Source organism: Rhinoderma darwinii, chromosome 2, assembly GCF_050947455.1.
Source record: "Rhinoderma darwinii isolate aRhiDar2 chromosome 2, aRhiDar2.hap1, whole genome shotgun sequence".
NCBI classification, from domain to species: domain Eukaryota; kingdom Metazoa; phylum Chordata; class Amphibia; order Anura; family Rhinodermatidae; genus Rhinoderma; species Rhinoderma darwinii.
In genome coordinates this window covers 232,504,884-232,521,874 of record NC_134688.1, presented here as the reverse complement: position 1 = coordinate 232,521,874, position 16,991 = coordinate 232,504,884, and the positions used below count along the sequence as shown (strand labels likewise).

Genomic DNA, 16,991 nt, shown 5'->3' with positions numbered 1-16,991 from the left:
TTAAAAAGAAGTGTTATTGGGATCCAGATTAATCCAATGTGTCAATTTGGCATTTTAATGACGTATCAGCGCCTTTCTCCTGCGTGCACTTTTGGTGAATGAAGTAGAATTGATCATAAGCACGCAGATACATCTGCTGGTTTTCAGAGGACTGAATATAGCTGATAAGGGCGGTTATGGAATGTCGGCAATAACTATATACAGCTGGGCGGCCGGCACACCCCGTCTTCCTGCCCTTCTGATTATCGCTGGGGGAACGGTAGACACTGACAGCTCCCAGCCCTGTTGCCAGGGAGACGCGTCCTGCTGCTCCATGTGTTCCATCTACCGCAAGCAAATGAGGCGCTATAGGAAGATCGAGCTCCATACATTGAGTTACATGGGCTGAGCTTTCCCTGGGACACTATGGGGGATTCTCGGGACGCTCAGCGCATCAGAGCAAAGGCGCGAAGTAAACAAGGGAAGGAGACCCCTAGACTGACCGCAGCTTCTGCTGAGAGGAACAGATTACCCAAGAAGAAGAAGAAGGAGAAAGTCCACACCAAAGCTAGCAAAAAGAGAGGACACGTCTCCAGCACTCCATCCACTGCAGATGAGGCGGGTGAGCTGCTAGTACTCTCAGCTATCAGCAGCTCTGCTAGTTCTACTTGTCTTTATGTTCTGATCCTGGAATTATACTATATTCCCTTTGTTATTAGAATACCACTCTCCACTGATAAGAAGGTTACATATCCATAGTAGCATTGACTGTTTCAATTCATTGCTTTGCATAATGTTATTTTATTGACACTAGTGTAGTGTTTTGTTAATTCTCAGGGGGAGTGCATGTTAATGGAAGGGTTGATGAGCTGACAGCTATGGCATGTCTATTAGCCAGCTTTACTTACAAAAGTCAGTCTAGGGTGCAAGGGGCAGATGAAAGTTATTATTGATTATTATTAGGGCCATCTGTTCCATCCTACTGTAGTTTGTGCAGGTGGCTGCCGCCTGAGTGTAGAATATATGGTGACAACCGCTCAGATAAACTTCTAAGTATGTTGACAACTGTTTTTCTTCACCCAGTCGATGTTGATTTGAACTCGTTTAAAGGGGTTTTGCCATAGGACACCAATGTTTAATGAGTAAGGGTATGACCCCCAAGACCCCGCCGATCAGCAGAATAATGGGGCCGCCGTGCTCACTAGAGTGTTGTAGCCCCATCATTTTTTACCCAGACGTAGAGGCTCATCAATATGGACTCTTATGCCTAATACTGCATCTCAATCTCATTCTCGCTGGAGCCCTGCGGCCCCTTCATTCTTTTAATTGGCAGGGGGCGATGGGTTTGACTCCTGAAAAACCACTTTAATCATTCAAAAGATTTAAAGATGCATGGTTTTAAATAAAACCATTCTCAAATATCCTATCAAGGAGTTCTAACTTACTAGATGGAGGTTCTCCATTCAGGAAGCTCATCTATTACCCAGATCAAAGTGTATTTCTCATCCTAGAAGACCCAACACGTCCATGCATTACACGCATGCCTGATGATTTAACCCTTTAATGGCAATGCCTTTTTTTATTTTCGCCCTCCAAGAGCCATAACTTTTGTATTTTTTCATTGACAAAGCTGTATGAGGGTTTTTTTTTTTTTTTGTAGGACGGGCTGTAGTTTTTAATGGCACCATATAATGTACTGGAAAAATTAGAAAAACTATTTGGCAACATAGAATGCTGAAATAACATCAATTTCCCCATTTTTTTTTGTGTTTTGGTTTTACGCCATTCGTCCTGCAGTAAAAACGTCATGTTAACTTTAATCTGTTGGCCAATACAATTACGGCAATTTCAAACTTATATAGTTATTTTTATGATTTACTACGTTTACAAAATAGACACATTTTGTTAAAAAACATATTTATTTAGTGTCAGACCCAGAGCTTCATTGTTTTTCAGTTGATTGAGCGGTGTGAGGGATTGTTTTTTGTGGGATGAGCAGTAGTTTTTAATGGTATTATTTAGGGGTTCATATAACTTTTTGATCACTTTTTAATCCATTTTAGTGGGAGACGAGGTAACCAAAAAAACAGCAATTCTGGCATTTTTTTAAATGTATTTTTTATGACGTTCATAAAAATTACAAAAGAAAAGTTAAATAATGTTATATTCTAATAGTTTGGAATTTTACGGACGCAGTGATACAAATTATGTTCTTTACTTTTTTCATTAGTCCCCCCTAAGGGACTTGAACCAGCAATCGTTTGGTCGCTTGCACAATATACAGCAATACTTATATATTGCAGTATATCGTGGCTTCTATTTAATAGGAGCACAAAGCTGGCAGACCTGGGGCTGCATTTATTAACTGTCTCAGAAACATTGCGCAGTGCTCGACAATGGGGCGTGGTTAGCCTTAAAAGGGTGTGATCAAACTGAAAGGGACGTGGTTTACAATGTGCCACCGTATGCCAACATTTTCTCACAAAAAACGAAGCTAACTAGGAGGTGGTATAAAGAAGGGAAAAATGTCTAACATGTCTAGTAAGTTGCACCAAATTTACCACACGGTGTGCACCGCTTTGATCATTACTAATACTGTCTAAATCTTAAACAGTATTAGTAAGTCTGCCCCATTGTGTGTAGGGTACACATGCTTGACTACAGAAGAGCTGAAGCGGATATGTCCCATATTTATGCTGCCCTGTCTTAGGGCAGCATAAAGAATTGACAGACGCAATGATTTCAGCGTGCTGTCATCTATTAGATAATATGCCATAGTTTCTGAAAATTTTGTAGTTTTTGCGACGCACGGCCAGCGCTGCAAGTGGAAAGTGTCAACCAGTGGCTGGAGGGCAGGGGGGAGTGTGAATATATGAATATTCTTGGACTCAAGATTGCAGCGCTGGCCTCGCGCCACAAGTATAAGTACTAAATTTTCATAAACTATGGCACATGATTTAATAAGTGATAGCACGCTAAAATTTTGTCAGTCTGTCGCTTCTTTTTGCTTCCCTCAGACAGTGCAGCATAAATATGTGGCAGATTTTCTTTTAGGCCTCATTCACACGACAGGGTCCGAGTGTCGGCCGGGAAAATCGGCCGTTTTTGGCCGATTTTTCCCGGCCGGTTTGCATCCGATTTGCATCCGTTCCGATTCCGTTCCGGGCCGAGTTGCCGTTTTTACCGGCTGATTTGGACCCGATTTGCATCCGTTTTTTTCCCTGTCCGTTTTAAAATCGGATGAATTTCATTTAAATTTGTTGCCACACACAGCCCTTTGTAGATAATGCCACAGCCCCCCTGGTAGGTAATGCCACCCAGCCCCCTGTTGGTGATGCCACACAGCCCCCTGTTGGTGACGCCACACAGCCCCCTGTAGGTAATGCCACCCAGCCCCCTGCAGGTAATGCCACCCAGCCCCCTGTAGGTGATGCCACACAGCCCCCTGTTGGTGATGCCACCCTGCCCCCTGTTGGTGATGCCACCCTGCCCCCTGTAGGTAATGCCACCCAGCCCCCTGTAGGTGATGCCACCCAGCCCCCTGTAGGTGATGCCACACAGCCCCCTGTTGGTGATGCCACCCTGCCCCCTGTAGGCGATGCCACCCTGCCCCTGTAGGTGATGCCACCCACCAGCCCCCTGCAGGTGATTCCACCCTGCCCCCTGTAGGTGATTCCACCCTGCCCCCTGTAGGTGATGCCACCCAGCCCCCTGTAGGTGATGCCACCCTGCCCCTGTAGGTGATGCCACCCTGCCCCTGTAGGTGATGCCACCCTGCCCCTGTAGGTGATGCCACCCACCAGCCCCCTGTAGGTGATGCCACCCACCCTGCAGGTGATTCCACCCTGCCCCCTGCAGGTGATTCCACCCTGCCCCCTGTAGGTGATGCCACCCAGCCCCCTGTAGGTGATGCCACCCAGCCCCCTGTAGGTGATGCCACCCAGCCCCCTGTAGGTGATGCCACCCAGCCCCCTGTAGGTGATGCCACCCAGCCCCCTGTAGGTGATGCCACCCAGCCCCCTGTAGGTTGCACCCATCCCCCTTCCAGGAGAAGTCACTGACTTCAATGTCCATATATGGCCAGTGTAGTCACTGACTTCTCCTGAAGAGGAATTCCCTGCCACAGGTCGGGGATTCCGCTGCAGAAGTGCGTGACTTCGCTGTGTCCATATATGGACAGTGTAGTCACTCACTTCTCCTGTAGCGGAATCCCCGGCCATAGAGTCGGGGATTCCGCTGCAGAAGTACGTGACTTTGCTGTGTCCATATATGGACAGTGTAGTCATGCACTTCTCCTGTAGCGGCATCCCCGGCCATAGAGTCGGGGATTCCGCTGCAGAAGTGCGTGACTTCGCTGTGTCCATATATGGACAGTGTAGTCACGCACTTCTCCTGTAGCGGCATCCCCGGCCATAGAGTCGGGGATTCCGCTGCAGAAGTGAGTGACTTCGCTGTGTCCATATCTGGACAGTGTAGTCACGCACTTCTCCTGTAGCGGCATCCCCGGCCATAGAGTCGGGGATTCCGCTGCAGAAGTGAGTGACTTCGCTGTGTCCATATCTGGACAGTGTAGTCACGCACTTCTCCTGTAGCGGAATCCCCAATCCCCGGCCGGGGATTGGGGATTCCGACTCCTACAGCGAGCAATAAAAGACCCTCCTCCTCCTCCTCCTCACATGCACTCTGCACTGTGAGGAGGAGGAGAGAGAGTGCGCGAGCGACGGTAGACCCGGCCATCACTCGGGACACATTCCGGTGATGGCCGGATATTGCCCTGCCCCATAGACTTCTATGGGAGCCGGGCGGCCGGGCACCCGGCCGAAAATAGAGCATGTCCTATTTTTTGACGGCCGGTTTTCCCGGCCGTCAAAAATTCGGTCGTGTGAATAGACCCATTAGGGGTCTATTATTCCTAATGCAGCCGGGTGCCGGCCGATTTATGAACGGCCGGCACCCGGCCGGGAAACCCTGTCGTGTGAATCCCGCCTTAAGGAATTTTTTGAGTGTGAACTTAGCTGAAATCCTATCATTATGTAATTGCTGTGTGATTATTGGGCGTCTGAGTGCTGGGATCCCTACTGATCATGAAAGCAAAGGGTGTAGGTCTAAACTGCAACACTAGATACTGCTCTTCGATAGAGTGGCACTGTGTCTTTGAAAAATGTGAAGGGGTACCATGTCACCTTTGTACATGTGATTGGTGGGAGTCCCAGTGGCCGCATCCCCACTGATCACACATTGATGGCATATTGCGGAAACCACTTTAAATAATCACTTTGAATATATCAGGATTACATACCTATTTTTAGCCCTGATGTGCTTCCATCAATAGGACTGTGTTTTAGGCCTGATTTACACGAGCGTGGAAAAAACGCAGCGTTTTGCGTGCGCAAAAGGCACTTGACAGCTCCGTGCATCATCCGTGTATGATGCGCGGCTGCGTGATTTTCGCGCAGCCGCCATCATGGAGATGAGGCTAGTCGACGTCAGTCACTGTCCATGGTGCTGAAAGAGTTAACTGATCGGCAGTAACTCTTTCAGCACCCTCGACAGTGAATTCCGATCACCATATGGAGTAACCTGTTTAAAAAAAAAAGAGGTTCGTACTTACCGAGAACTTCCCGGCCGTTGCCTTGGTGACTCGTCCTTGGTGACGCGCCTCTCTTGACATCTGGCCCCACCTTCCTGGATGACGCGGCAGTCCATGTGACCGCTGCAGCCTGTGCTTGGCTTGTGATTGGCTGCAGCTGTTACTTGGACTGAATTGTCATCCTGGGAGGTCAGACTGGAGGAAGAAGCCGGGAGTTTTATCGGTAAGTCAGAACTTTTTTTTTTTTTACGCGTTCACGTATATTGGGATCGGAAGTCACTGTGCAGGGTGCTGAACCAGTTTAACTATTTCAGCACCCTGGACAGTGACTGTCTCCTGCCGGGTTCGGTCAAAACGAGTTCGGCCAAACCCGGTGAAGTTCTGTTCGCTCATCTCTAAGACACTCCGTTCGCACGTGGTGCTTTTCTGTTTACATTCAGTTTGACAGCTCTTGCACGAATCACGCAGTTCGCACGGAAGTGCTTCCGTGCGACCTTCGTGGTTTTCACGCACCCATTGACTTCAATGGGTGCGTGATGCGCGAAAAACGCACAATTATAGAACATGTTGTGAGTTTTACGCAACGCACTCGCGCTGCGCAAAATTCACGCATTGTCTGCACTGCCCCATAGAGTAATATAGGTGCGTACGACACGCGTGAAAAGCACGCGCGTTGTAAGCGCGTATATTACGCTCGTGTAAATGAGGCCTTAAACTACTGATTCCCTACAGTGGCAATATGGGGGAAGTTCCCTACATTGTGCCGACACCTGAAAATTAGATGTCAGCACTGTGTAGGTGACTGAAGCTGATAGGCGTAGCCGGTGTCTTCACTCACCAACATCTGCCCGCCAGAAGCCAGCTATTATGTGTGTTTTATATTTATATATATATATATATATATATATATATATATATATATATATCCATCTCAATTTAATTAGTTGGTCTTTTTTTACTTGGAAAAACAATTATATAAAAATATAGCACTTAAAGCCTTGCAATAGTTAATTCTGTAAATTTAGAACAGCTCAGAGAGCAACCAAAGTAAGTAGCTGCTGGCCACATAAAAGGATAAGTCAGTTTCTTGTACATAATGAACTTTTCTTTATATTTTCATACATGAGCAGATTAGTTATCCGATAAAAAAAAAACCTTTGATACCTTTTAAAGCTGGCAATAGACATAATTATATACATGATTGTTATGTAATGTTTATGGTCAGCATAAATCCAACATGAAACCATACAATCTCTGTGTATTTTTTCTAGAAATATTAGACACTTGAGAAACGTGAGAAGTACTGTTTATATTAAAGAACAGCCATTAGAGATTGAATACTTTTGTTATTAAATTACTCTTCTGGAAGCTCCTTAAGACTATTATACCTTTTTTATTTAAAGGGATTATGACCAAGCTAGATATTTTTCCAAATGTAAAATAAGCAATCCCTTGATAACCATCTTGGTGGTGTAGTTATAAGCAAACATACTTTATTTAAAAAAAAAACAAAAAAACACTTTTGAGTAACAATTTACCATACAGATTTATGCAAATGTGACTGAAAGTGGACATTTCTGGGAGGTTTTGTAAATATATGTGGGTAAGGCTTAAATATATACATGAGATTCCATTATTTGGAGGTATAAATTTACAACGGTAAAATCTTTGAGGCCACATCAGGATATTGAGTGGAAAGATTATTACACCAATAACAAAATAAGAAAATGATATTCCCAAAAATAATCTCCACAATTATGATAGGACTATTATGTTACATATATTTCATTAAGTTTGTGGATTTTGGCTTGAACAGGTGCATATTAGGGAATACCTCCAGCCAAAACCTACCAATCCTCATGTAGTTACTGTGTGTGTGCGTGTGCGTGTGCGTGTGTGTGCGTGTAGATCGCTGAGGCCGGACGCTGGAATGCCGCTCAGTAAACCAAGAGTGCCTTTCTTTACTGCAAGGGAAAGCGCTTATTGGTTATTACAGGCCCCTGTCACACATTGACAGACTTTGCCTGTGTGAGTGGAGCCTGCAGTAAGGGAAAGTGTTTATTGGTTTACTGAATGCAGCAGCAGCAGTAGGCACATGAAGAGCTCCAGTCCAAATGTGACTGACTGCTTTTTGAAAAATTTTAATTATTCTTATTATTTTTTAAGATTGGGTTAGCTCAAACCACGGCCAAAACCGTGCCATTTTGCTCTGGTTTGTGGTATAAAACAAAATTCATTTTGACTGTCTTGTGAACCCAGCTTTAGGGTAAAGCCCCACAGAGGGATTAAAATGCTGTTCGTCGTAGTATCCAAATTCCTTGTTAATGGCTGCACAATTTTGCAGGTATTCAGCTTTTAACAAGTAATAAGACAATCGCATCAAACAGTGTGCCACTCCACGGGGCCTTTTTCCGAATGGTTCCTCTCAGCCCCTTTGCCCACTCAGAGCAGCTGGCACCTACTCTGCCCTTCCCTCATAGAGCCCCTTGTGTCTCCCGTCCCTCACTGCCACTTTGTCTACTTCTCTGCCCAAGTGGATTGCTAGACTGTACTTTGTTTGCTGCCTCGCTTAAAAAGCATTGATAACTTTCTCTCTCCCGCCCCTCCCTTCTCATAACCCCTGACGCCTTGTGGTTCCTTTATGCCCCTTTAAGAGAGCCCCTGGTACCTTGTCTCTCATCCTCCCACAGACCCTCAGCTAGATGGTGCCCCTCTTCCCCTTACAAAGTCTTTGCCACCTTCGGTTCTGCCCGTCCCTCCCCCACAGAGCCCCTGACCTTTTTGTCCTTACCCGTCCCCCCGCCTCAAACTTCCTTACCTGGGTGGGGCAGTTGTATGGCGCCCAAAAATTCCTTATGGCAGCCCTGTTGAACGGCGCCTGTTACAAAGACATAACCTGTAGCTGTGTGACTGGCACCCATATTAACTAATAAGCAATTTCCTCTGTAGTGAAGGAAAACGCTCATTTACTTTTTTTTTTTTTATTATTTCAATTAATAAGTGAGCATACATAGCTTATGAAAGTGTGAAATACATCCTTATTATAATGTAGACATATATTATTGGTAAAAGACTGTGACTTTGCACGCATCAATCTAAATGTGTGGTGCATGCGCCCAGCCTCCAGAGCAACAGCCAATAGAAATACAAGATTGTACCCTGGTAATTAGGGCGACATCATTGTTGTGAATTCCACCAACAATGGGGATAAATATTCTACAAAGAGGCCATTGTCATATTTTTCTAGGATGAGAACTGTATAAGAACTAAATAATGGAATTAAACATCCAACTATACAACAAAATTAACATGTTATAGTTCAAAACTGTGATCACTGGCCAATTAATCAATATAAAATAGCAGTTACACAAGAGAAACTGTATGTAAAAAATATGTGCCATTGGGTTGTATGATCAAGGAGCTGATTATGAGATAACCGTTAAGCCAAAGTGTCCCACAGGTGTGAATGAGATCCCACCCGCCGTTATATAAACGACAGTGTCCTCATCATGCATCATGTATAGAAGACCTCCATTCAGGGGGCCACCAACACGTGCACCTGGTAACGCAAAAGTGGGCACCTCAAATATATGCTAAAAGCCTCTCTGTTACCAGAAGCTTCTGCACACAACTTCGTAACCTCACATTCTCATCAGAGGTCAAATTAATTCTCAAATTTCTAGTCGACCCAAAGTATAAGTGCATACAGATTTATTATGAATCCACAGGTGCTCTTTTACAACGTCATCCTAGACAACACATTAAACCAAAACATGGTAGTAAAAGGTGGTCATAATACTAATTCAGTACATTCTATTTAATAGATAATTGCAGAAACAGCTGAGCTAGCTGTGCTATGCTATTTTTGTACAGTAACTCTCAATTACTTCTATGGGAGTTACGGAAACAGTAGAACAGCAAGCTCGGCTGTTTCCACAATCCCTGCCACGCCTCTCCATTGACTCTCCGCCTGAATGAGGAAACCTGTGGCCACCTCACCAGGCGGGGCAGGGGTCGGGGGACCCTATTCTGGGGATAGGTTGGGTTCCCAGAGGTGGGACCTGCGGCTGTCATAATCTATGGCATATACTGTGGCTATGCCATAAATGACTGAGATGAAATACCCCTTTACGCATCCAGAGTTTTATAGCAGCCCCCTGAAGTAGCACAACCTGCAAATGTGGCCCTCAGACCAAAAAAGGTTGTGCCCCCCCCCCCCCATTTAGAGCATAGAATGACCAAAATTATTAAAGTTTTAAGCTTTAATAGAAAAGGAATAGTGCATACAAAAAAAAAAAAGTATAAAAAGAGACCAAATAGGATGACATACTTAAATATGCAAAACCGTTATAAAATAACAGTAGGAAATAACAGAAGCCACAATCTGTATGTAGTCTCTTCTGCTTCCTTGAGGGTAGAGAAACAATGGATACACACTCAGAAGGATCTGACCCCCACCATGTGAACATTTTTTTTAAATTATACCAGTCATATTTTATATCCTCAGTCCTGGGCTCCGGTTCCTAGAGACACCCAGCAACTTATTAGGCAAATGTGATGTTGCTTATTGGACAGTGAGGTGAAAAAGTGGGGAGTATCATAAAAATGAGAATGTATGTACATCATTGCTTTGTTCCGCTCACTATAGGGGATGGTTTGTCTGGATAGACGGGTGTCTAGCTGCTTACCCTTTGGAGCTAGGCCTACTGTATCAAAAGTCACACTCCGTCTCTTCAACTTATAACCCCCAGCTTATGGTTCTGCTATCCATGATATAGTGCCCCAAACAGCATGCAATAAAAATTTCTGGCCAATTGCTTATGGTCTTTATTCTATGAATTAACTAAATAGTGGCCAGTTACATACAGTTAGATACCTTTTTCATTACAGGGACATTACGAAAGAATTAATCGTATGGCAGTATCTGCTTTCAGTCAGAAGCATCTACAGAAAAAGGAAAATCTCCTTCTGCTATAAATATCAGCTTCGCTGTATACACATATACACGTTTTATTTTATCTCAGATCTTTTTGTATACGTAGTTGAGGTATTGCAACTTGATCACAAATTACATGGATCAAAAAGTATTCCTCAGACAACGATCTGATATTTACTCTTGTGCAGACAATCGCTTTGTAGTAAAAACCTACTTAGACAAGCATAAGTTAGGGGGATTACATTTAGCTATTACATTGTCTCCCATACAAGATATTTAATTTCTTTACAATTGCTATTCACAATGTACAAAAAGGTGCAGCTCATAATTTGGCAACTCTTTCCTTGCTAACCGTAAACCTGTCATTGACATAATGCTGTCCTGACTGGGCGCAGCATAGACTAGTGACAGCCACAATGTTTACAGCGATTACTTATTTACCTAAGTTAAGCCATTTATGAGAACTTACCTGCAGAGCCTTGGCAGTGCCGCCAGAGATGAGTCTGTCATATTCATGAGCTGCCGTTAGCACCGCCTACTTTCCACTGATTGACAGATGTCTCCCTATGCACAGTAATAGGGAGACATCTGTCAGTCAGTGGAGAGTGGGTGGGGCTAGCTGGAAGTGGGCAAAGCTTAACTTAAAGGGAACCTGTCACCAGCATTTCACCTATTAAACCAGCAATACCTGGTGGTAGTGGGTGAAAAATCATTTCTATATAACCTACAATTGTCTTCTTATTCGGCTCTGTAGCTTGGGTATTCAGTCTCTTAGTGCTCCCACACCGTATGCTAATTAGCATAAGAGTCAAATCTTCATTTGAAAACAGTCAAACCTTCATTCTTCAAGTCTTTCCGAGTTTACTCTGCCTCCTTACTTGTGATTGACAGCTCCTCGCTTTCCCCAGCACACTAAATCCTGCGCTTGTGCATTGATGTCCTCTTCTGGGGTGTGCGCACAGAGGGACACCGGATTATTACGATAAAAGGCGCAAAATTTTTGCAGACCATTATTTACAGTCGGAGGAGGAGCTTAGGAGTAAATGACAGGTTACAACGAGATTACGCTTCCTCTGCTGTAACTACCATAGAAACAGTAATGAAGTGCAGACATTGTGAGTAGACATCCCGTGGAATGTCTATTCACTGTCTAAACACTTCAGTATTGTTAATGTGTTACTATAAGACAGCACATAAGGATCTAGCAGGATCCCTATGCGCTGAGTAAATGAATGGAGAGGCGTGCATGACGCTCATTGGTCAGCGTCACACACTCCTCTGTGCAGCGCCCACTTAGTCTAAAGTAAAAATACGCCCACTTGGGCATTAAGCAACTCATTAGCATAAATCTAAAATGGCTAATAAAGTGGTAAAAATAGATTGTTTTTTTTAAATAAAAAGCATTACTGTCACCTACATTATAGCGCCCATCTCCTTATGTAGGAGACAGGGCACTTATAATGTGGTGACAGAGGCTCTTTAAGCCAATGAGTTACAGACCACTGAAATAAGCGTGTCTGTCACTGTCATGTTGAAGGCAGCATAATGTTAATTACAGTTTTTCTTTAACTAAGTGGTGTAGCTTGACTCTCCCCATCCTAGTGCAAAAGCTACATTACCACCTCACCAGGGTTGCCACACCTCTGCACATACTGGGCCTCATGTATGAAAACGAATGCAGACGAGAACTGAATGTATTGCCCATAGAAACCAATCAGATCTCAGAGTAAATTTTTTTTTCTAAGCAAGTGCGAAACTAAAAACAGTAATCAGATTGGTTGCAACAGTTTTCCTACATAAGGGCCATCGGATCAAGTGAAGTTTATGTCCCCCTGATTGAACAATTGAAGATTATGTCCCCCTGCCTCCTCAGTGACGTTAGGGGAGATTTATCAAGCTGTCTTATAGTAAGAATGTCATTTGTTGCCCATAGCAACCCCACAGCTTTCATATATTAATGAGCTCAGGTAAAATGAAAGCTGAGCTTTGATTGGTTGCTATGGGCAACAAAGGACATTCTTACTATAAGACAGCTTGATACTCCAGCCTATTATAGCTGGTACTCATAAAACCGATGTCGTCAAATTAATGAAACAGCACTATTTAATAGCAAACAATCTGGACTCTGAAAATTGACATCAACCTCTGCGTTGGATCGCTCATTGCCAATGTTCTGATAGATATTCTTGGAAGTGTATTTACAAGAACTGTGCGTCATTATGGGTATCCATCAGAAAGGGCTCTTTCTTTGAAAAACCGCACATCTCTCTGAAAAATTGGCTAGGGGTATGTGGACCCACAAGGCCGCTCCACCATAGCGGAGAGGCAGCTGGCCAAGTCACAGTCTATGCACAGTCTATATAAGAGTTCGTAGCACAAGGGTACCAGAGATAGTCCAAACAATGGCAGAGGCTCCGGCACGGATGGGGCTAGATGTGGCAAGTTGCTCCAGACGTGGCGGATGGTACCAGGAATGGCAGATGACACCAAACGTGGTGTATAACAGCAGGCGGCACAGCACTACACCAACACTAGACAGGCTCAGGAACTAAATACAGCACTGGATACAGGTAGCAGGGCACGGGAACACCGGGAGCAGGATAACACTAAGGGGCCATTTGCAATACGAACATGGGAAAACAACAATGCTCAGGCAAGGAATGGAAGTATAGTCCGGGGTGCTCTGGGGATAGGTTAGGGAGCTTTTTAGAGAGTGCGCGCACTGGCCCTTTAAGGCCAAGGAGGAGCACGCGTTCACCCTATCGCCCAGTCCAGGATGGGGAGGCTGCACCAGCTGGCATCTCCGATGGCCAGGAATTTGCAGTCGCGGCCATTCGCCGAAGGTGAGCGGCAGTCATAACTCTACCCCCTCTTATGCCCCCTATTCTTGGGACCTGCGCGTAAGAGGAATTTTTTAATGGGTATGTGCATTAAGGTTCTCTTCTTGCTCCCAAGACCTCTCCTCAGGACGACACCCTCTCCAGTCCACCAAATAGAAAGTCCTCCCCCCTACTCTCTTGCGATCCAGAATCTCCTTCACCTCAAATACATCAGAAGAACCACTGGGGGGCAACTGCAGAAGCCAGAGCTTTGCTGTAGCGGTTCAGAACCACAGGTTTAAGGAGGGACACCTGGAACGTGTTGGGAATCTTGAGAGTAGGAGGCAATCGAAGTTTATAGAAATCAGGGTTAATCCGTTGTAGAACCTCGAAAGGGCTGAGAAACCTGGGAGCGAATTTATGGGAAGGCATCTTGAGTCTAATGTTTCACGAGGACAGCCAGACTTTGATTCCAGGAGAGAATTGAAGAGGAACTTTTCTTTTTTTATCAGCATGCTTTTTCATTCATTCGTTTTCTGCCAGATGTGAATAAAAGAGCCAAAAGAAGAGTTAGCTGCGGGTACTTTAGTCATGGCTGGCTCAGGAAGAGGAACTCGAGGATGCTGGCTGTACACAATGTAGAAAGGAGACGAGGCAGCAGACTCACTTAAGTGATTATTGTACAAGAATTCCGCCCAAGGCAAGAGTTGTACCGAATTGTTGTGTTGGACGGAAACAAAATGAAGATAATTCTCTAAAATTTGGTTGGTCCTCTCCACTTGACCATTGGACTGAGGGTGATAGGCAGAAGAGAAGTCCAGTTTAACATCTATCAGGTTGTACAGGGCTCTCCAGAACTTGGATGTAAACTGTACACTCCAGTCTGAGACAATATGTAGAGGAAGTCTGTGTAGCCGGAAGATGTGCGAAATAAACAGACATTACAGGCGAGGAGCAGATGGAAGACCAGTCAGTGGAATAAAATGTGCCATTTTAGAGAAATGATCTACTACTATCCAGATCGTAGTACACGCAGCTGAAGGAAGAAGGTCAGTGATAAAATCGATAGCGATATGCTGCCAAGGAGCGTCAGGAATGGGCAGGGGTAGGAGCAGACCAGTAGGTCTGGAGCGGGAAGACTTGTTCGAGGAACAGTTCGTACATGCAAAGACATAGTTCACAACATCTTTAGGCAGTGTGGGCCACCAGTACTGTCGGGCTATGAAGTCCTGAGTCTTTCAAACACCTGAGTGCCCCGTCAATTTGGAGCTGTGTCCCTAGCGGAGAATTTTCTTCCTGCCTGCAAGGCGGACAAAAGTCTTTCCAGTAGGAATGTCTCTAATTTGCAACGGGCTAGCGACAATAATCCTAGATGGGTCTGTAATATATTGACCAATTTCCTCAGAGTCATTAGTCTCAAAAGATCGAGACAGGGCGTCGGCCTTCACATTCTTATCAGCAGGACGGAAGTGAAGCAAGAATTTAAATCTAGCGAAGAACAACGACCACATGGCTTGGAGAGGATTTAGTCGGTGTGCTGACTGTAAGTACGTAGGGTTGTTGTGGTCTGTGTTACGTCCATGGCCGGGGATCGCCGTTCTAACTCACCCCCTGACGATCCCGGCCATGGACACCTCTCTGCTCGGCGTTCTCCTCCCTCTTGCAGTCGCCGGCACTGTCTTCCGGGTCCTCGCGCCGTTCCCCGCAGGGCGCGCGCGCACGGCCTTAAAGGGCCAGTACGCGTCCAGCTGCCAGTAATCAGTTATTAGCCCAAATGGCTGCTGGACTATAAAAAGGATCTCTGCCCACTGGTTCCTTGCCTGAGCGTTGTTGTATACCCTAGTCTGTCTTGCTAAAGGTCTCCCAGTGTTTTCCAGTTCCCAGTGTTGCCCGTTCCTGCTGCCTGTACCCTGTATCCCGTACTATCGTTACCAGCTGTGAAAGCCAAGTCGTGTCTTCCGCCGCATCCGCGGCATTACCTGCTGTGAAAGCCAAGTCGTGTCTTCCGCCGCATCCGTGGCATCACCTGCTGTGAAAGCCAAGTCGTGCCTCTCCGCGGCGTCACCTGCTGTGAAAGCCAAGTCGTGATCCTGCCACTGTCTACTATTGCCTCAGGTACCCGTTTTGAACTATAGACATTGTTTTGTACCTAGTTGGCCAGCTGCTACCCCGCTACGCGGTACGGCCCAGTGGGTCCACACCCCGCGTCGTGACAGTACGCTCAGGCCATGGACCCCGCTGGCCAAGTCAAGAGTCTGTCATCCTCCCAAGCCATGCAGGCAGACCTGCAGGATCTGCAAGCGCGACAGGATCAACTCATTGTGGCAGTAGACTCCATGGCGCAGCATCTTGGTGCACTAGTTTCTTCCGTCATCGCTCCTAGTGAAACTCCTCCGATCAACCCTCCAGCTACACCTCCTGGCAGCTCCAGTTCGGACTCTCGGTTCTCGCTGCCATTGCCACCTCGGTTTCATGGAGATGCAAGTTCATGCAGGGGGTTCCTGAACCAATGCCAAATCCATTTCACTCTACACGCCCAAGCATTTCCTTCGAACGGAGCCAGCATCGCCTTTATTGTATCCCTACTCGCCAGCAAGGCCCTGGCGTGGGCGAATCCAATCTGGGAACGACAGGGACCCGTGACCAGAGACTTCCTTGGGTTTGTGCGGTTGTTCCGTTCCGTATTTGAGGAGCCTGGACGAGCCTCATCGGCTGCTACGGCTATTTTTAACCTGCGTCAGGAGGACGCCTCCGTGGGCGAATACTCCATCCAGTTCCGGACTCTGGCAGGAGAATTGTCTTGGAATAATGAGGCCTTGGTAGCATCCTTCTGGCATGGCCTATCGCCTGAGATCAAAGACGAACTGGCTGCTCGAGATCTCCCAGCTGCCCTGGATGATCTGATTCAGCTGGCTAGCCGCGTGGACATAAGGCTCAGAGAGAGATCCCAAGAGATTCTTCAGGAGAGACGGCTTCCTAGACTGGCGCCCAACTTCCAGCAACCCCTCTTGCCCTGTTCCTCTGCTGCGACCGAGGTCCCGATGCAGGTGGATTGGCTTAAACTGTCTGATCAGGAGAAACAGCACAGGCGCACCTCTGGACTCTGTCTGTATTGCGGCCTCGCTGGCCATGTCGTGCGTCTGTGTCCCCAGAGGCCTAAGAAACCCCAATGTCTGGGATTGGTTGGAGAGACAACCCTGGGCGCTACTGCACTTGATAGAGAATTCTCGTCCAAGCTGTTCATTCCGGTGACCATTGTCGCTGGCGGGAGACCTCATCCAGTCTCTGCCTACCTGGACTCTGGCTCCGCAGCCAATTTCATCTGTCAAGACCTTGTGGATCTTCTTCAGTTGCCCACTGTTTTGCTGGAGAGACCATTGATTGTTGCCTCGGTAGATGGACTGCCTTTGCCTGACCCAGTATTGTCTGTGACCAAGCCGTTGAGACTCCAGGTGGGAGCTCTTCATTCCGAGCTGATCTCTCTGTATGTCCTGTCCAAGGCTGTCAACCCCGTGCTGCTGGGCTTGCCTTGGCTCCGTCTTCACGCCCCAGTCCTGAATTGGAACTCTGGAGAGGTTCTTCAGTGGGGTCCCAAGTGTCTAGACCGCTGTCTGGGTCATGTCCTTCCATCCCAGCCTTCTTCGCCTCAGTCATCGTCTGGGCTACC

At 46.2% G+C, this 16,991-nt stretch overlaps 1 protein-coding gene across 1 annotated transcript in view; it reads left to right on the top strand.

Annotated features, from left to right (window-relative positions):
• The first annotated feature begins 230 nt into the window (after window positions 1–230).
• Window positions 231–16,991, top strand: part of LIAT1 (ligand of ATE1) — a 75,318-nt gene continuing 58,557 nt past the window's right edge. The window contains exon 1 of the mRNA XM_075850405.1: window positions 231–601. Coding sequence (XP_075706520.1) covers window positions 406–601 — 196 coding nt within the window. The 5' untranslated portion in view covers window positions 231–405. The remainder of the gene's footprint in view (window positions 602–16,991) is intronic.